The sequence below is a fragment of the Lasioglossum baleicum genome, chromosome 13 (genome assembly GCF_051020765.1).
Source record: "Lasioglossum baleicum chromosome 13, iyLasBale1, whole genome shotgun sequence".
NCBI lineage: Eukaryota > Metazoa > Arthropoda > Insecta > Hymenoptera > Halictidae > Lasioglossum > Lasioglossum baleicum.
In genome coordinates, this window is record NC_134941.1 from 12,234,659 (window position 1) to 12,254,614 (window position 19,956).

The 19,956-nt window shown below is 46.3% G+C and overlaps 2 protein-coding genes across 3 annotated transcripts in view; both read left to right on the top strand.

Annotated features, from left to right (window-relative positions):
- LOC143215416 (zinc finger protein rotund) overlaps positions 1-3,954 on the top strand; it is a 215,643-nt gene extending 211,689 nt beyond the window's left edge. For both annotated transcript variants that reach the window (XM_076437530.1, XM_076437529.1), the window contains exon 6: positions 2,333-3,954. In XM_076437530.1, coding sequence (XP_076293645.1) covers positions 2,333-3,481 — 1,149 coding nt within the window. In that variant the 3' untranslated portion in view covers positions 3,482-3,954. The remainder of the gene's footprint in view (positions 1-2,332) is intronic.
- Positions 3,955-14,728: 10,774 nt separating this feature from the next.
- Vps11 (vacuolar protein sorting 11) lies at positions 14,729-19,915 on the top strand. Its single transcript, XM_076436121.1, has 16 exons — positions 14,729-14,901; positions 14,993-15,061; positions 15,438-15,611; positions 15,678-15,874; positions 15,936-16,194; positions 16,271-16,425; positions 16,498-16,731; positions 16,810-17,110; positions 17,368-17,556; positions 17,619-17,741; positions 17,805-17,932; positions 18,006-18,218; positions 18,287-18,459; positions 18,524-18,821; positions 18,899-19,221; positions 19,302-19,915. The coding sequence occupies exons 1-16, from the start codon at positions 14,887-14,889 to the stop codon at positions 19,703-19,705; spliced, it is 3,255 nt and encodes a 1,084-aa protein (XP_076292236.1). The 5' UTR covers positions 14,729-14,886; the 3' UTR covers positions 19,706-19,915.
- Positions 19,916-19,956: the final 41 nt, after the last annotated feature.

Genomic DNA, 19,956 nt, shown 5'->3' on the forward strand with positions numbered 1-19,956 from the left:
GTTTGTTAAGACTGGTCGAAGCGTCGATAAATCGCGCGTCGAATGATTTTCGCAGGCCGTTTATCCCGCCAGCGTGTGTTTACGATCGAGGAATCGCCGGGTTAAGGCTCTTAGCGGGTTAAGAAGATGCAATGAAAGGAAATCCCTTCTTCGAGCGGCGTCTAAAGTAGGAAGACCCCTTAAAAGTGTCGAGTCGATCCGACGTGAACGCGAGCCGACGAATCGGATCATCGACATCCGTGTAAGAGCGCGTTATCCTTCGAAGGCCGTCGATCGTAGCTGTACGATCTGCGATCCTGGGGCGTGGCACGGACCGATCCGTCGCGTCGCGTTGATCCAAGAAAGGAGTCTGCCGTTTTACGTAACGATCTACAGACCAGCCAGGAAACCGACGCGACGCCTTCGCATCCTTCCTCCTGTGGTAACCATGCTCTCCTCGTGGTCCTTTCGTCCTATCCTTCGTCATTTTAACCATCGATCTTGAACTCTCTAACGTCGGAATTTCCAACGAATTACTTGTTGCATCGGCCCTTCTCTTCGTCTCTCTTTGTGTTCGTTAAGGAAGCTTTAGAGAACCGGAAGGATTACTAATGAATAGTGGATCTTTCCGTTGAATAAAAGTTGTCCGACACTGGCGGCAGCTGTGAGAAACAGAAGTTAAAGCAAAAAATACGTTTCTTCTTTCTTTCAATTTAAATCTGTATTAAAATAATTGAACATGTCTAATTTTGCGGCTTCGAGAAAAATATTTTGCAACGTCTTCCGAATTTTCCGTGCAATCATGGTTTTAATCATGGCGACAGGATTGATTCGAAGCTTGAGATGTTCTGGAAGGATTCAGGGAAGGATTCCGTTCCGTAGAGTCACGGTGAACTGGTCCAGCTCCGAGATCCTCCGGTGCAGTCGGTTTTCGCGGAATCGTCTAGTTTGTTGCCGACGCGGAATGCGTTTCCTTCTGGAGGTATCAATTAGAGATCGGACAAATTAGAGCGCCGGTACGGGAGAGTCGATATCGATAGCTCGGTTAATCGCGAGGAATCGTGGCCGATCGTAGAGCTCCTCTTCCGTCGTTGGTTCGCGTTCCCCGGCGAGGAAGAGGCGAGAGGATCGGGAGAGGACCGAGGGAAATAAAAGGAGGCATTTAAGGCTGCCTAGACCGAGAAGGAACGACCGACTACCGTACAAAGAGAGCCGAGAGACACGAGTGGAGCGAAAAAGGAGCGAGGAGAACGCGAGACGCGGAGGAACGATGGAGTAAAAAGAAGGGAAGGGGAATTAAGAGAGGAAGAGGGAACACAGAAGGAGACCGAGGAACAGAGAAAGAGAGAGAGAGAGATCTCTATGCGGTAGCTGAAGCCAGTCAGTCAGGTATGCCTGGAGGCTAGGCCATGATAGACAAGGTCATCCTCTCCCCGCCTCTACACGTACACGCTCCGGCTACCGCCAATCCTCGTTTACATTTTATTTATTTATAAATATACCGCGGCGCTCGGCTAATGCGCCGACGCACACGCACATGCACAACCTCGTCGCCGAGGAAAGAGGAAGCGGAGCACGCTCTGGAAGGAGAACCGAGACACGATGGAACCCCTTCACCTGTCGATCCGCCACGTTATTCGGCTGTTCGGCTGTTCAGGGCGCGAACTCGACCGTCCCTGGCGCCCTGTTTTTTCGCAATCGCTATACACGCTGCTGGCAAACCGTGCAGCAACCTTCGAACAGCGTGATTCGCGACCTGAAATATTTCAGAAAATTATCCGACCGATTAGGTCAGTGGAAAAGTTCGTCCCCGACTCCTTGCATTTCGATACGACATCGGGCACGATCTTTCGCGCCGACTACGAAACTGTTCCTTCGGGATCAAAGTCCATCCTTTCACCGAACAGAATCTAAACAGCAATTTAAATTAGTTGCTAAGATATTAGAGATCAGGCGAGATATACTCATTCGAAGACTAATAAGCACAATACTAGCATCATTGAACCTAGTACTCCGATGCTAGTATCTTTGAAGCGGTGCAAAGCAGAGTTCCTCCGGTACGAAACGAGTCTCCGTCACGAAACCTTCGATATTTAATTCCCTCCGCATCCTGCCCCTTTAAATTATTATCTCTCGGCAGCGCTGGCTGCCGGTCTACCTTCTGCATCCCCTAACAAGGCTACCAGCCGAGTATCTCGCTCCAGTTTCTGTGAAATTCGCGTGTAAAGCGGAATTTGAGCGAATAGGTGGTACACAATCTTTTTCTTATTAACACTTCTTATACAAATGAATTTTAACGTTGTATCGAATGGAAAAGCGTTTGACTGACCGAGTGCCGATTTCCGTTTTCCAGATCTTCGGTAGCAAGGCGGACCTGCAGCTCCACACGCAGATCCACATGCGCGAGGCGAAGCCGTACAAGTGCACCCAGTGCTCGAAGGCGTTCGCGAACTCCTCGTACCTGTCGCAGCACACCAGGATCCACCTGGGCATCAAGCCGTACCGCTGCGAGATTTGCCAGCGGAAGTTCACCCAACTGAGCCACCTACAGCAGCACATCCGCACGCACACCGGCGACAAACCGTACAAGTGCCGGCATCCAGGCTGCACGAAGGCGTTCAGCCAGCTGAGCAACCTACAGAGCCACTCCCGTTGCCACCAGACCGACAAGCCGTACAAGTGTAACTCCTGCTACAAGTGCTTCTCCGACGAGCCGAGTCTGCTCGAGCACATACCGAAGCACAAGGAATCGAAGCACCTGAAGACGCACATCTGCCAGTACTGCGGCAAGAGCTACACGCAGGAGACCTATCTGGCGAAGCACATGCAGAAGCACGCGGAGAGAACGGACAAGAGACCGCCGATCATCGGGACCGGTCTCAGGCCGTCGATACACGCGATGGCCGCCCACCATCAGGACCACTACTGGCCGAAAGTCAGCCCGGACTCGGTGATCTCGGATCTGCACGAACGACTGCCCCATCATCACACCGACTACCATCAGAACCAGAACCCGGAGATGCTTTTGCCGGGCCACGGTCATCGGGGCGACTCGATCGAGAACGACTCCAGGCAACAAACGCCCCAACCGGGCGGCAATCATCATCCGAACAGCAGCTCGGCGTTCACGCCGATCTCCTCGATCTCGATCAACTCGATCTCCTCGATGCAGCATCCGCTGAACCCGTTGAACCATCTACACTACCCGGGCAGCCATCATCCCGCCTCCAGGCCGTACCTCTACGAAGCGTTCAACACGACGCAGAAGTCCTCGCCGGCCTCCTCGTCGTCCGGCGTCACCTCCGGTACGACCAGCAACCAGAACGCCACCTCGTTCCCCAACCAGCTGATCAGCCTCCATCAGATCAGGAATTACGCCCATCAGCCGAATCTCGGTAACCTAGGGAACCTCGGGAACCTCGGGAACCTCAGCAACCTGAGCAACCTCAGCGCGACGATGGAGAGTCACGCTCTCCTCGGCGGACTCAAGGAGAAACAGTAACTCCGGCTGGTCTTGGAGATTAGGCGCAACAACCGAGCGCTGCTGTCTCTGCCCGGTTTCTTCTTCTGCGTTACACCTGTCCTACTTCCGGTCCCCCATCCTCTCCTCTCTGTCTCCTCCGCATCGCGGAGGAACGGACGACCTCTTTCTCGCAACCTCGTGCATCACATCTCGATCTCCCTAACCGCGGGGGTGGCTATTCGCTCCGAGGCTCGGTTTCAACACGCTCCGTCTTTTCGTTTCTTTTTTCCGTTTGACAGTCGCATATTACGATGGTGCTCTCTACCTCTAAGTGGAAGTCGACCGTTCGCGAAGAGGATACCATTTTTTTCTTTTACGTTTTTAAGGCTGCTGCTTTCTTTCGTCGCGTGAAAGCGAATCGTCCGGTTCGATGGGACAACATGTACGTACGAGAGAGAGGGAGAGAGAGAAAGAGAGAGAGAGAGAGAGAGAGAGAATGCAGATCGACCGAGCGACTTTTAATCGTTTCAACGCGACCGGGCGTCCATGCATAAACGGGCGAATATTAGAAAGGCTAGATCGCGCCGCCACGAATCGGCGGGATCGATCGAGCAGCTCGGCCGTTGATTAACTTTCACGCTCGAAGTTTGTTAGAAAGTAGTACCCGGGAATGATTACCGGGTAACCGCGTTTTCCCGGTAATCTTCGGAACGAAGTCCCGCGGCGAATAGTCACCCCGCAGTCGAGGATGATCCCGCCACCAGGCGAGAATCCTCTACCCTGGTCTACTTTCTTGGCTCCTCTCCTTTCATCCTCTTTTTCCCGTCCTGTCCCGCGCGATCGCGTTCTTCTTCGTCCTTTCTCAACCCAACCCCCCCAGCGACGATCTCCTTAGGTTAATTGTCGAGCCTCCTCCGACGCAGAGCCCACCTTTTCTCATGTTCGACGCTTAGCCGGTCCCAGCGATGATCGTAACAATCGTTTTCCTGTTTGTATTTTTTTAATCGTACTGTAAGCTCCCAGGAGAAAGAGGATCGAGCGGGACTCGGACCCGCGACTTCGGGGCTCGTCTGCCATCTTCGACGTGTAGCCAAGCTTCTCGCAGCCTCGGACATTCCTGAAGGGTCCAGGCGACGTCCTGCCGCTCCCTCCATTCTCTTGCTCGCCGTGTCCGCGTGTTTTAGGCTTCCTTCTTCTCTTCTCTGGACCCAGCGTCCTGTGAAACTGAACAACACGATCATTGAGAGTCGTTGACCGGCTACCGACGCTTTTTCTAATAGCTTCTCGGAGGAACCTCTCCTGATCTTTCAATTTATACATATATCTATATGTAACAATTATAACAATCTATCTCTTTGCATATTTCGTCCCTTCAACCGGAGAGGGTTTTATCGTTTTCTATCTGTAAGATTGACACGAATTGGATTTTTTTTGAGATTTCAATCTTTGATGCATTTGTTTTATGGTTTTCTACCAAAGTATTTTTATTATTTCGAAAGTAACGAATCGAAAGAGCTCTCGACGGGTTCGATATTAATCCTTTAAGTGGGCTTTTAACTTCGTGAACGATTAACGATTCTTGTCGAATAAGAATCACTTTGAAAAACGGTTTCGCTAAATGTTTAAACAGTCACGCACACGAAATAATCATCGGTTTAAAGCCCAGGTGCCAGCAGTCCACGTAAAGGGTTAAGAAGTTCCTTCGAGCGTTCACTTTTTTTTAAATTCCACAGTACTTTGTCTCTCCTGAGAAACTATGAACCGAGACCATGTTTATAAATTGATTTAAAGTTCCAAAGTGACACGTATATTTGAAAATATATGTGCTTTAGGTGTTTAATCCTCCGTCATCCCTTTTATTCTCGCGTTTTCCATTTTTCTGGCACTGCCCTAACTCCAGCTACCCCTTCTCTCATTCTCTTTCTCTCCCTCTGTTCTGGCGTATCGAGCACACACGCATTTTACGCGTGTGCTCGCGCGTAACTCCTATTTAAAAGGTGCGTGCGACGCTTATTCTCCTGTTACTCTTTCTCCGGTTCTTTCTCTCGCTCTTTCTCGCTCTCTTTCTCTCCGTCTCTCTTTGACACATACAGTGAGACACGTACACACAAATGTGCGCACACGTACACGGTCTCATGCTCTTCGTTAATTATCCCGTTGCGAGCGAAACGTCCACTCGACCCAGAAAGGTGTGCCTACTACCCCCTTCCGCCTTCGAGGGGGCGAGAGCTACCCCTTGGAAAATAGGTGTACTTCACGGCACGATTTCTCCTGGCTTTTGCTATTCCCTCTTACGAGCGGTGCTCCTGGGAGGCAGGAACGTGAAAAGAACGGAATTAACGCCGGCCCCATCGACTCCTCTCGTTCCGATTTCATTTTTTTTTCGACCCCCCTCCTACGTTTTCGCTCGCAGAACTACAAGGAGGCTGTCCGTCGCGCGAACACGATCGCGTTCGGTCCCCGTACGCGGTCTCATCTTTACATTTCCCGGAGAAATGTAAAACAATACGAAATTCACTCGACTTCAGAGTTCCTCCCCTTCCTTCTTTCGAGAATCGACGCCTCCCTGACCGGCAGGAAAATATGTACTTAGGGATCGATCCCGCGTCGATTCGAAGGCTGCAGTTTCGGCATCGAATCTGACGGGACGCTTGAAAAATTCACCGAGAAGTAATGCAGCTACTACGCTGCATCGCTCCGCACGGATAACGCATCGCTGAACATGCAAAAGGAGCGGCGGATCTTGAAAGAACGGCTCCCGATCAAAATTTCAACCCTCTCGCGCAGGCAATCCGGGTATCCTGTTACCCGTTTTCTATATTCCTTTTAACAATTTTCTACGGAAACACGAAATCGCTGTAAATGTACCTTTTATTTTCTCGAAGATTCGCAAATAGCGAACCTATGAAATTCATTGTTAATCTCTTGCGGTCCGGCAGTAGTTTTTTATTTTATCGATTCGCATTGTACTGTATGTAGCACTAGATCGTTCGGAAAGTAATCTCATTCTTTATGTAGAGATGGCACAACTTCCATTTGTTATTGCTAGACTGCGGATGTTTACGCAATTCGCAATTTTTGTAGACGAGTTTTAAGAAAGTCGAATTCAATGAAATCTTATTTTCCATGGTAGTGCCGTTCTCGGACTCCAGAATTTTTTGAAAATTTTTAGAAGCCGTAAAGATCCGCAGTCTAGTTATTGTTTAACCTTATTTTAAATCGCAAAATCTTTCTAAACTCTCAAGTATTTTTTTATCATATGCAAAATGGGATCTTTAAGTTGCCTAAGAAAACGCACAATGTCACAAAACTTATTCTAAATGGTAAAAAATTCGCTTTCATTTTCTCCTAAGAAAACGAAATGACTTTACGAGCGATCAGCATTTCCGAACAGAGCTAAATAAGTTAGTAGACCTCTGAAGTAAAGGGGAGGAAGCACGTTGTCACCGCAAGGGGTTAAATTTCGTTGCCGTCGCGCAAGGGTTGAATCTACCTGTTATAAAATTCGGGAGACTCAATGGTCGTAGTGTTTAAAGCGTTCATAGCCGGTCGACGAGAGTCTCGAAGTCGCAAATTCGAGTCTTACCCGCTGGATCCTTCCTTTCCCCTAGGATCCTATAATTTGGGTGGTCGCGGGGGGCGCGGGGACACCGATGACAGGGGTATACGACGTCGCGCAAGAGGGAGAACCGCTAGAGACTAGAGAAATTGCTGTAAGAGGCCGTGGAGAGGACGCTGTTCTCTCTCTCTCTCTCTCTCTCACTGGAGAAAGAGGCGAGATGTTTGAGCGAACGAAAAACACGAAACGACGACGCGAGCTGTGATTCTAGAGCAAGATGGCCGAATCGGAACCACCCCCTGACCATTTTCGGTAACAGAACGACAGGGGCGGCTAGAAAAATAATTCGGGGGGGAGACGCTAGTCGACGAGTCTCGAGCTCGCGGGTTCGTCCGGTCCTCTGCCCTCTTTTCCCTAGGATCCTACGATATATATGTAAATAAACGAATAAATAAATATTATATATTATTATTAATTGATTGATTAATTAATTGATCAATATTCGGTAGGTGCGTAAGCTAACGAGAGGATGGATAGAGACTCTCTACTGAAGATATTCTAAGTACCTTGTCTAACGAGTGCAAGAGAGAACGAGAGAATGAGAGCGAGCGAACGAGCGAGAGAGAGAGAGAGAGAGACAGATAGAGATACCAAGTGTGTGCGTGCGTGAGATAGCAAGAAGCAAGCAATCGTTGCCCAAAGTTATTTACGATAATTTCTTGTTTCGTAGGAGCGCGTTTCCGTTCCGAATCCGCGCGCCGTCTTCGATCGACTCCGACGAATTTTCACGCGTTGCCTACCGGAAAATTGTTAATGAAATTCTCAACGATCACCGCAGTGAAGAGAAACGATCGGATCGCGTTTTTACGCGGAAATTTGTTAAAAATATCTTCGGCTAGATTTTTGTTTGAAGACCGGTAGGTAACGCGTTGATCATTCTCCGCCCCCCGTTTATTCGTTGACTATTCGGTGCAATGTTCTAGCATCGAGCACTAGCGTCGGGGTGGATCGTGGCGGCCGAGGGAAGCGTAGAAAATTTTGTCGAGGCGTCGAGAGAGGAAGCACGCCGGCGAAGAGGGACAGAGAGAAGGGATAGAACACGTGTATACTGTAGATAATTTCTTGTTACGGCGTCGCACGTGTCCCGTCCCGAGGTTCCATTCTTCCCCGAAAAATCGCCGCGTTTTTCCTTTGATTTCCACAGCCCCTTCTCGTTCTCCCCTCCCATTCTTCTGCGAAAGACTCCTTTTGATTTTGCACCCCTTTCGTTTATTCTCCGTGCTCCATTTTCCGAAATTCAAAAGATTCACTCGAACGTCCCAAGACAGAGAGAGGAGAGAGAACGGACACTCTGGACGCGACGCGTCGACGCCCCACCTGTGCTCAAGTTGTTTAAAAAACTATTAGTTCGTTACTAAGACGATGAACGAATGGACCAACGCGTGCGTGTGAGAGAAAGAGAGACGAATCGGCGAGCAAATGGTCGGGGAGAATGTGTGTCTGCGCGAGGAGAGAAAGAGAAAAACGAAAGGGACAGAGGGGCGAGATCGAGAGATCTCTGTGCTCTCGAAGAAACACAGAGATCACGTTTTCGGGCTCCCTCCGGCGATTTCCAGGATTTTCGTAGAGAGGGGACGCGATCGAGGAACCGGGAAAACAAATTGGAAATGCGTGGGTGAACGGAACTGTGTGGTCAACGAATTTTCGGGGAAGAATTTGTCGTCGATCGCGTTTCCCCTTTTTCTCGTTGAACTTCAGCGAAATCGTTCCCGGGGGGAGTATAGGGGGCGGGGGGTAGTTTTTACGGGAAGAGACGGGGACCAGTATCGAGAGTTTAGTTTCCAATTGGGGGGGGGGGGATTATGGGTGGGCGGTTGTTACAGTGTCAGGTACCCCCGCGCTTTAATTGTGATCCTTTTTCTGTCTACCCTTTAGTTTCATTGATGATTATTTTATTAATATTATTATTATTAATATTATTATTATTAATTATTATTAATTATTATTATTATAATTATAATTTCGTTTAATAAACTATCACGTTACAAAGAACAGAAAGGCGTATGTGTTCGAGTGTGTGGAAGAGGAGAGAGACGCGCCCGGGACAGCGCGTGTTTCCTGTTCAAGAATTTTCTTATCCCCCCGACGAGAAGACATCACCATCTTCCTCCCACACCCACCTCCACCTCCAGCATCCACACAACCAGGCAACCTTCCCCAACCTTCTTCTTCACCGGTGAGAGTCCTTTACGCTATTGTTTTCGTCCCGTTCCGCGACGGAAAGGAGGGGGGAGAACGTTTTTGGCGTCGCGAATGAATATTTCTGTTTTCGTCGACGCGGACCGATCGTTACCGCGCAGACGGAGAATAAATTTCGAAAGAACGCTGTTTCGCAGATCCTCTTGAGAGAATCCCCTTTCGGTAATTGTGCATATGGGGTTACGCCTCACCGATTTTCATGAAATTTAAATACGTTGTAAAACTCAATAGTGGAGCGGTGAACATCGCGGCGAAATCAAACCAATTTAATTAACTGCGACTGTTTACAGTGGAGGAAATGATGATTAAGGAATGTAAACTTCCAGCTTGATTTGATGGTTTTATTTTGATTAGATGTAGCTATTACGCGATAATATTTGAATGCCCAATTAGATATATACATAATTTGAGTAAATGTTGGAAAAAAGAGGTCGAGAAATTGTGGTATGATTATGCACAGAAATTTTAAAGATTAGAAAATATGAGAACATTAATTAATCCCTTGCCTTACGATTTATTTTACGGTTTCAGTGATTAGAACTTTCTTTGCAGTTCGTAATTTCCTAGAGAAAGAGAAAATTTATATCTATTGTATGCCTACATGTTCTCCAACAACTTTGATACAAATTAACGCAACCAAAATAGAATTTCACCTCGGTTTAAAGGAAATTAATAATGTTGAATTTAAAAAACATCATCGAAATCGGTCATGTATAACCTTTCATACAGAGAATTACCCCCTTTCCTCCCTCTTCCCCTACGCGACCCTGTTTTCGCTCAGCTGTTCGATTCGCTCGTTCACGAGCAGAATTCGCGGGAAAGATGCCGTCCATTGTGCTTTCGGGAGAGAGGGGGACAGAGAGCGGCGAGGGGTGAAACGATGGTTCTTCGATCGCAGACGTGTCAATTGTTAGCGATTAATAACCGAGAATCCCCTCTTTGCTTTAATCCGCAAGACCTTCAACGACCGCGAGAGAAAGAGAGAGAACTTTTAATTTTCCGTCGATGTGCCAATTAGAGAAAGGTCGAAGATCGACAGATCCCTTCGCCGCTCGCGCGACATCCGGTGCGCACGTTTCCTTCGAGCGGAAATTGTTGCGTCGACGTTGGAGAGGACAAACAAAACAAAAAATACGAGGGATACGGCAAAAACAGTCGCAACGTGCTCGAGGTCTGTCGAAAGACAAAACGCAGGTCAACCTTTGTGACAATGCGCCGTTCTCGACCATTTTTTTCTTCGCACAGTGTGCCCTCTGTTCCGGGCCCATAAATCACCGCGGAGGACCCCGGGCACGGTTTCTCGGTCGAAATGGTTTTATTACAGCTCCATGTGTGCGTGTGCGTGGCGTGTGCGTGTGTCCCTTTCACAGCCTGAACATTTTAATTCTCCCATTTCAGTCAAACGTCGCCATCGCATCGCGACGCCTCGCGTTCGCGAGTTTCCGTGAAAATAACCGCGGTAACGGTGAGATCTATCGTCGATCGAGGCTCGAAATCGCGAGAAGAGATCGAATAAACGGGGAACGTGTGTACGTGCGTGTTGTGTGTGTGTGTGTGTATTGTGCGTGCGAGTGGACAGGAAATCGGCAAGCATCGAACGTCGGAGAGACTGAGAATGAGAGCGAGAGAGAGAGAAACATGGAGAGAATCGTGTAGGCATGGTAAGGAAAAAAAACAATATATTGATTATATTGCGTGGTACGAACAGAACTGTGATATTTTATTGTATAAATTTACGGTAACAAGAGAAAGAGAGAGAATGTGAGAGCGAAAGAGCAGGAAAGTGAGAGAGAATAGAGAACGTTCGAGACACGAGAGAGAAGAAACGTGTACGGAGAGGAGAGAAAAAAAAGAAATAACGAAGAACAAATCTCTAAACGGATATACTTACGCAGAGGCGGGATAATACTGTATTTTACAAAGAAGTGCATCCTTAAGCCATTTAAACGCAATCGCGCACGAGTATCCCTTTGAAGATTGAGTCGTTTTCGATTTTCGGGTGAGAGGGAGGGTGGGGGGAACAGAAAGAAAAATTTCGAGCCGACACGACACAGCGGGAAAAGAAGATAATCCTCCGTTCCGGTCCATTCTCAACCTGAAAAGGAATACTCGGCCGTTTTTCGGGCCGAACGCGAAGCCCTAGTGTCTAATCGTTTCCTGTTTGTAAAGTATATATATAGATATATAATATAGATATATTATATATGAATTAAATGTTTGATAAGCGAGAAAGAGAGAGAGAGAGAGAACGGAAGAGAGCGAGAGAGTGTGAGAAACGGTGCGAGTAAGCGTTGCGAGAGGAGACGATGAACAAACAAAAAAATGAAAAAAGGAGATCCCGAAGATCGCGCGACTCGAGTTCGCGATTTTTAAGCAGCACAGAGAGCCACACGTACACGCGCAGAAAGAGAGAGACACACACGGAGTACACATAGTCGATAGCTAGAGAAGTAAGTAATTACGCTAAAGTCTGTAAAGTTTCTGAAGGAAAGTCCCGAACACTTCTCTTCGCGCTACCGATCGTCCCTAGACCGAGCCCTCGTGAATAAAAACGGAGAGAACGAAGTCGAATCTCGTCGTGTTTCCTAATCCCTTGTACGAGACGGAGAGAAAGAGATAGAATGAGAGAGAGAGAATCGTTTAATATAGTGAAGAAACAACTGTCTGTCAATTCGCGACGAGCGCCTACCGTAAAACGTTGAAAGCGCCGTTTCCACCGTCGATCGACGTAATCGTCGATCGTTCCTCCGGGTCTGCAACACACCCGAAGATCATGAGACGCCAGGCAACGATTCCGCACCAGAGAAACATGCTAATACCGCTGACAGAGGATTTTCGTCAACGTTTCACGGTATCGCGCTCATTGAAATCCTAGATCGAGGATCTCGCTCTCGCAGTATTTTGTAACAGCACTCGCGCTCGGAACGAAGACTCCGCCGTCGGGTGTACTTAGCAATAACTTTCAAAATTCAATGCCGAGAGATCAATGAAATAAAGATGCTCGTGAGAAGAACCTTGATTCTGTCGACGCAGCGCGACGACGACGACGACGACGACGTTTACAGAGTATCGCGGAGAGGAACGAGAGAAGAAAACAGGCTGTCCGCACTCTCGAAAACTCTGCTGATCTCCGATCTAGTACTCCGACACCGCGTCTATTCGAAGAGGAACGATCCACGGCGAACGGAAACGCGTCCAGCTGATTGTTAATCGCACACCCCGAACGCGCTATACACTATACAACGAACGAAAGGGACGATGATCGTCGTGTTCCGCGCGCGTGCGCGTCGAGTTTAGAGGGAAGCGATCGCAGATTTAATCAAGAAACTTTTCTTTCCGATGCGAGCACGACCACGGTACAAAATATTCGGGCGTACGCTCTCGTTTCCGGGATTGCGAGGCTGTGGAGTGCGCGTTCTCATTTCTTCATAATGCGAAGATGGGTTTTTTCAAATTTTTTTGGTAAACATTGCGTAAAAGAATTGCATCAAGCGATTCATTGTTCCGGTCAACAGTATCTGTTTGCTTCTGCTTGCTAATGAATTACTTTTCAAAGAGTCCGGTGAAAAATGTACGTTTGCAACTTCGCTAACCAAAGTACAATATACGCTATTTCCCGGTAATTTTAAAATAGTCGATATTTTTCGGGATATTCGCCGAATTCTTTCAAAATTAGTATTTATCGGTCTTTCTAGACGCAATTTTTGTTTCCTCCGAATTTCCTATTTTTACGTTTACGAGAACATGTCGAAAAACCCCATTATCGAGAAATGAGGAGGCGCATCCCGCACCCTTGCAATCCTGGAAACGGAACTACCCCTTGAGGAGAGGAAAGAGCGGAACAACGAGGACGAGTAGCGAGGGAACGGGAAGCTCGCGCCCTCAAAGCGATCGAGATTCGCGCAGGAAGATCTAAGAGAACAATGAGATTATCCCAGAAAGTGCGGGAATCTTCTCGAAAATTTCGAGAGAAGGTTATTGCTGTTTCAACAACTGCAGTTGTTACATTTATTACTAGACTGCGGATCTCCATGCAAACTAAAAATTGTCTGCATCGATTGCAAGAAAGAGAAACTACTTTGAACGTCATCCCAACCCTTAATGATTTTAATGGACATCTTCAACTTCTTAAATTTTACAACTATGTTGAATTTCGTCTACTCAATTTTTCTATAAATGCGTAGAGATCCGCAGTCTATTTGCAATTTTCGAAAAGGATCAAGTCCTGCGCGAATTTCGTTCGGGTCTGAGGAGACCCAAGGTTGGAGGAATGATCCTCGAGCCTCCGATTCCGGCTGATATCAGAGAACAGAACAGAACAGAAGAGAACGGAGCTCGCGTTGTATTTATAATCGATTTCCCGAGTTTCTCGCGACCATTTCTTCTTGATGCCCCGCGTGACCCGCGAGGACAAGACAACGCAGACCTTGTAAAACACGTCCCGCGCCCCATCGTCGACACTAACTGTTCGTCCTTTTTAACAAATATAACAGAACTTACGTCTTACTAATTCTGAACAGCGATCCGGAAAGCTACCGCAATCCGTCCGGTCCAGTGTCGTATACTAATATACCGTAGATCGTCCAATGGGAACGACATAATCGAGCGCGCTCGAAAGCGTAAAACGGGATTGCCTTGGCATTCTGGGCTCGCGAAGTATTCTTGTCACTCCTCCTCGAGTTGTTGTTTTTCAGTTGCAACTTCCGGAGAGGCAATTTACTTTTTTCGAGAGGCGGTGAACGATTTTATACCTTTCCGTTTAGACGAAGCTTAATCCGTTAACCGGGTGATTCGATGTGTACATATTTAATAATTGTAAATATCTAAAAAAAAAAAATGAAAAAAAAGGAACATTAAACAGAAATGTCTAGTTATCCGCTCCTTATTCAAGCGTAGGGAATCCATATTTATTCCCACCAGAGCATGCTATAAGTAGCGCAGATATTAGTATCTATTATAAGCATTAAAGGAATTATCATTTCAGCGTAGAATTCAAATTTAGTTCCCGCGTAGATGGCACTCAAGTTTCGATTCTCCAACGACGCCATCCGTGGCAGTTGCCTGAACCCTGTGCTATATCTAGAATTTACAACTAATTTACAATTCCCGCTGATAGGCCAGATCTGGCCTAAAGCGTATTTAATTTTAAAAAAATTATCTACAATTAATCAATATTGTAATAGAGATTCGCGTTATCTATATCTGCCTACATTATCGACATCGCCAGAAGAAAACACAGTCTGCGACATCTACACAAGTTGCATAAACCCTGTGCAACTTCTAGCGCAGCCGGTACATCAGTGAACCTACTCTTACCGACTGCCAGAGCCTGCAGAGTCGGTATAGCAGGGAACAGTTCGAGTTCATTGCCGACGGTGTTGTACAGTACAGTACAGGAATATAACAGTCGATACAACAGGGAAGACGTCGCCCGCCAGAGCGCATGCGCAGAACTTGAGGTATGTCATAATCAGCTGATCAGATATGGTTGAAAAGATGGTGAACGTGTGGCCGATTAAATTCGTTGTCAGGTAACTGTCTAAGAGGACAGCGCGTACGTGCACTGTTCGTTCAAGGAGTCCACGGTGTTTGTTACTGATGTCTACATAAACAACCGGACCACGTCATGGCATTCCTTGAGGTTCGTTCATCATTCCTTTCGATCGTTCCCTGATATATATACATAACCTCACTATCGACGCCCTCACGGTGACAATCCGTTTGTTTTCCAGTGGAGACGCTTCAATTTCTTCGACCTGAAGAAAGAGGTCGACGAAGGAAATATCGCCAAGGCTCTCAGGGTGAGTTTCTCTCGGTTCGAATCGTATCCGGTGCAGGATCGTTTCTCGTAGGTTAATTCATTCCGTACCGAACCGTTTTTCCTCGACAACAAACTTATGTGCTTTGTTCTATTTGCAATGACAACTTTTTTCGGTGGAGATTTATTCCACAGTCTTAAACTTGTTATAAAGTATACGTTTCTAGCGCATACATGGTCTGTCTGGAAAGTAATGCGACCAAATATTTCCTGGCTCTCCTACTGATTGCGTGGTTGCATTACTTTTCGGACAGACCTTTATATGTCACCGTGGTACACGCAGCTTGAATGGATAGTTTAACGTGCACCATCGGTGGTACACATTGCATTGCATTGTATAACTGGACCATGTCGAACAGGACGGAGAAGTCACTGCAGCTACGAGTGGAAACGGCAACTTGATATTCGGAGACAACAAAGGGAACATCCATAAAGTTGACAGGAAGTACAATGTTATCACGTTCAGGGCGTACGAGGTTACTTTAACCTTAGCTCAGCAAGTTCAACATTCCGCTTTCCTGTTCACCATTGGTGTTAGTATCGTTATCAAATTCTCCAGTTCTTGTGAACGCATTTATCCAAAATATATATTCGTTTAGGAAGACGATCTTGGTTGTAATCCTACGATAAAAGTATGGAACTTGACTAAACTAGACAAACAGGGTAATCCGACATGCGTCCGCATAAGCAGAGCTATACCCAGCAACAAAGGAGTTCCTGCGACTGCACTGTATGTGCATACTAGTCTGACTTTAATGGCTATTGGGTTTGGAGATGGCTCTATTATGCTGTACAGGTAAATATACACAAAGAATGTTTTCCAAAACTTTCCGATTGATTATATTATTCGTTTGAAGGGGTGACCTGACCAGGGAGAGAAAGATCAAGATAAAGGTGTTGAAAAGCACAAATGTTCCTATCACCGGTCTTGCGATAAGGGCTATGAGCAAACAAACTCACCTATTCGTTGCTACAACGAACAGCATCTTTTTGTACAATATTACTGTAAAAGATAAGGAATTCAAGTCTCCGTTGGACAATATGGGTTGCAGCAGAAACTGCAGCGTCCTTGCGGAATCCATGCAAGACAGTCACTTTATGATCGGTCGTAACGATGTAATGAATTCATAAAAACATCGGATTTACAGTAGACTGTAAATACTCTGTTGTAATACGTTTCTTTCTCTATTAGGCAATATATTGTTACACGCCCGATGGTAGAGGTCCTTGTTACGCGGCAGGAGGCCAGAAAATAATGTTAGAGTGGTTCAGAAGTTACCTAGTGATTATATCGAAAGAAGCTGCTAATGTTCCAAGAAGGACCGCCACGATTTCTGCGAAACCAAGGCAAGAATTATCGGTGTATTCGAGTCAGTCGGTTGAATAAGAACATGATTAATTAACTCTAGGTGTTTACAGTACCATAGAGCCGATACCACAAGGCGCGGATAAACATATGATCACGGTACTAGATATAAAAAACAAATTGATCGTCTTCTACGCGCCGATGCTCTCCGTGCAAGCCGTGTTATCAGAATGGGGCGGATTTTTTATACTCAGCGGAGATAGCAAGCTGTACCACTTGGACGAGAAAGACTTGCAGTCGAAATTAGCCTTACTCTTTAAAAAGAGTTTATACGACGTATCTATAAGGTATTTAGTCGTCTAATTTCGATCGTCCGGTGCGATTATTTAATGATACGGGGTCCTCTAATCTCTCGGGGTTCTTAGGATAGCCAAAAATCAACAGTACGATGCCGAAAGTCTGGTGGAAATCTTCCGGCAGTACGGGGACCATTTGTACTTGAAAGGAGACCACAATGGTGCCATAGAACAGTATATAAAAACCATTGGGAAATTAGAACCTTCCTACGTGATCAGAAAATTTCTCGACTCTCAACACATAGATAATCTAATCACTTACTTGCAAGCACTGCATAAAAACGGTCAAGGAACTGAAGATCACACAACGTTGTTACTAAACTGCTACACGAAACTGAATCAAACGGATAAATTGAAAGAATTTATTATGGTAACTAGCTTGTGGTTCGATGCGACTGGTATCGATTCGGGCTGTTACTTTCCTTCGAGGGTCGAAGATTTTGAAGCATCAAAGCTTCGAATTAAAGCTTTTTACACATAAAACTCATTAGTTACAAGAAGGTTTCGAAGCTTCAATGCTTCGTACACTTCGAAGTTCCCTTCGAATCTTCGAAGAGTCGAAGCCTCGGGAAAAGTAACAGCCCTAGTATCGATCAGTGCTGCTTCCTAATATAATTACAATTTCAGACGAAAGATAGAGAAGTTGATTTCGACGTGGAAGTCGCGATAAAAGTGTGCCGTCAAGCATCTCCGGAAGACGCTTTGCTGCTCGCCCAGAAGCACGGCCACCACGAGTGGTATCTTCGCATTCAAATCGAGGACAAACACGAGTACAGGAAGGCGTTGGAGTACATCGCAACTTTGGAGTTCGAAGAAGTGCGTTCGTACGTACGTTTCTCGAACGTGTTTCAAGCAATTCATTCCGTCTACTTTTCCAGGCAGAATCTAACATGAAGAAGTACGGCAATATTCTGATAGAAAACGTCCCGGACGAGTCCACGCAATTTCTGAAGGCCTTGTGCACCAGCTATAGACCTTCTAACAAACCTTTGGTGGATCAGGTAAATCGATAGATTTAGGAGATGATCGTGGGCGTAACAGTAAAGTTAATGTATTTCATTCAGGAAGCTTTAGATGGCACCGTGGAACAAGAGATTGACAAAGCTACTCCCGAGGATTTCATTCACCTATTCCTCAACAATTCTGAACGTCTTGTAGAGTTCCTTGAACACTTGGTTAAAACGAACACCAAGTTAGTATATACGATTTAGATACGAAGAAACGAGCACTCTCTCTCATAATATAATCGATATACATTATTCTAGGTGGAGTACTTTGGTGTACAACACACTGGTAGAACATTACCTGCACGTGTGGTCGGCCTTGGACAACGACGTGTCGAAAGTGCAATACGAGCAGAAGATAGTCAGGCTTCTGCAGAGCTCGGAGGCGTGTTACGATAAGGATCAGATTTTGATTCTGTGCCATCAGCACAATTTCAGACGAGGGTTGCTGTTCCTTTACGAAGAAAGCAAACTGTACGTTGAACTATAAATCGAAAGTATCATACTCGAGAACACTGTTCAACCATTTCTATTGCCATTAGATACCAAGAGATCCTACGATTTCATTTGCGAGAGGGCGACAGCGAGCAAGTGCTAGCCACTTGCAAACGATTCGGCCATCAGGATCCGAATCTGTGGGTCCAAGCTCTGTGGAGTGTCGCCAGGAACAAGGATGCTCCGACGAAACTGCTCGCGGACATTTTAGCTTACATAGGTACAGTTGTGGATCATTGTGGATTATCTCTTTTCATTTTTCAAAAACGATCTATGATTCTTAGCTCAAGAAAGACTGTTATCACCGCTAATGGTGATCGACGCGATCTCAACCTCGCTCTCCTGCACGGTGGGAGACGTGAAGACTTATCTGAACAGTGTGCTGCGAACAGAGCAAGAACAGACACAAGCGGACATAGAGTTGACCGAGAAGTATCGAACGGACACACAGAAAATACGAGAACAAATCGAGTCGATTAAAAGCAGCACAATCATTTTCCAAGGTGCGCGTTGCAGTGCGTGTCAACATCAGCTGAAGCTACCATCGGTGCATTTCATGTGCCAACACTCGTATCATCAACAGTAAGTTTACATCCTCGTGCCAGACAACACGGATACTCTTTAGAAATCAGTCTGACTGTTTGTTCTGGTTGTTTCAGTTGTTTCCAACGATTCTCGGAGAACGAGAACGAATGTCCAGCTTGTTTGCCTGAAAATAAAAAGTTATTAGACATCATCAAAGCGCAGGAACAGTCGAAGGACCTTCACGAGACATTCCACAGTTTGCTTGACCGGGCTGAGGATCCGTTTTCATTGGTTGCCGACTATTTTGGTCGTGGGGTGTTCAAGAAGTTGATGGTGATCACTGACACGGACAAATTATTGCCGCCAACCGCTACCAAATTCGAGGAACCGAAACTAAACTATGGACCAGGGGCGGAAGCGAGGATCAGATTGACGGAGGGGAAGAATTCGACCTTGGGTAGAAATCAATTTTTTTCTTTTTTTTTAGAAAAATCGTGTTGAGCGTATGAAATAACGTTTACTTTGTGAAATACCTAGGAAAAGTCGAACCTCGGCGTATAGTCGAGAATTTTCCAGCAGTGGATGATCGTGCGCGATCGTTCCCGAAGGCGGATTCCAGCGTCTATTCCTCATCACTGGAAGCGAATATTTACAGTGGCGACATGTTAACCCCCCGTGGAAATTCGAGGAAAGAGTCGCCGGTACCTATAAGACATTTAGCTGTAACGAATAAGACCCCGCCAAAGTCGTCACCAAAGAATATGGAATACGACGAGTCGAAGAACCCATTCGCGGAGGACTCGAAGAACCCATTCGCGGTGGACTCGAAGAACCCATTCGCGGGGGACAAAGACGACGACGATGAGGAGGACGTCGTCAACGACGACAATGACGACGATGACAAAGACTATAACAAAAATTTGAATCCGTTCACCAGATAAACTGCAATTTCTTTCCTCTGGTGACCATAGATCCCACGAGTGATCCGTACGTGAACGAGATTTCGTAGACCAAGAACTGTTGAGGCTTCTAAGAAACTACATAACAAATATTAATTACACTGTCCAACAGGAATTTTGCATTTTTCCATTTCATTTAAAAGGAAAAGTAAAATGTTCAACATTTTTCCCAACTCCCGAAAAGAATTACAATTTGTTGGACAGTGTTATTATACTCGGTGTAAAGTAATATT

Bases quoted from the DNA above. Each gene is read 5' to 3' on its own strand.
- Vps11 (XM_076436121.1), top strand. The intron at 15,875-15,935 runs GTAAATATACAC...ATTCGTTTGAAG, and splicing joins GGCTCTATTATGCTGTACAG to GGGTGACCTGACCAGGGAGA. The intron at 18,460-18,523 runs GTACAGTTGTGG...TATGATTCTTAG, and splicing joins GGACATTTTAGCTTACATAG to CTCAAGAAAGACTGTTATCA.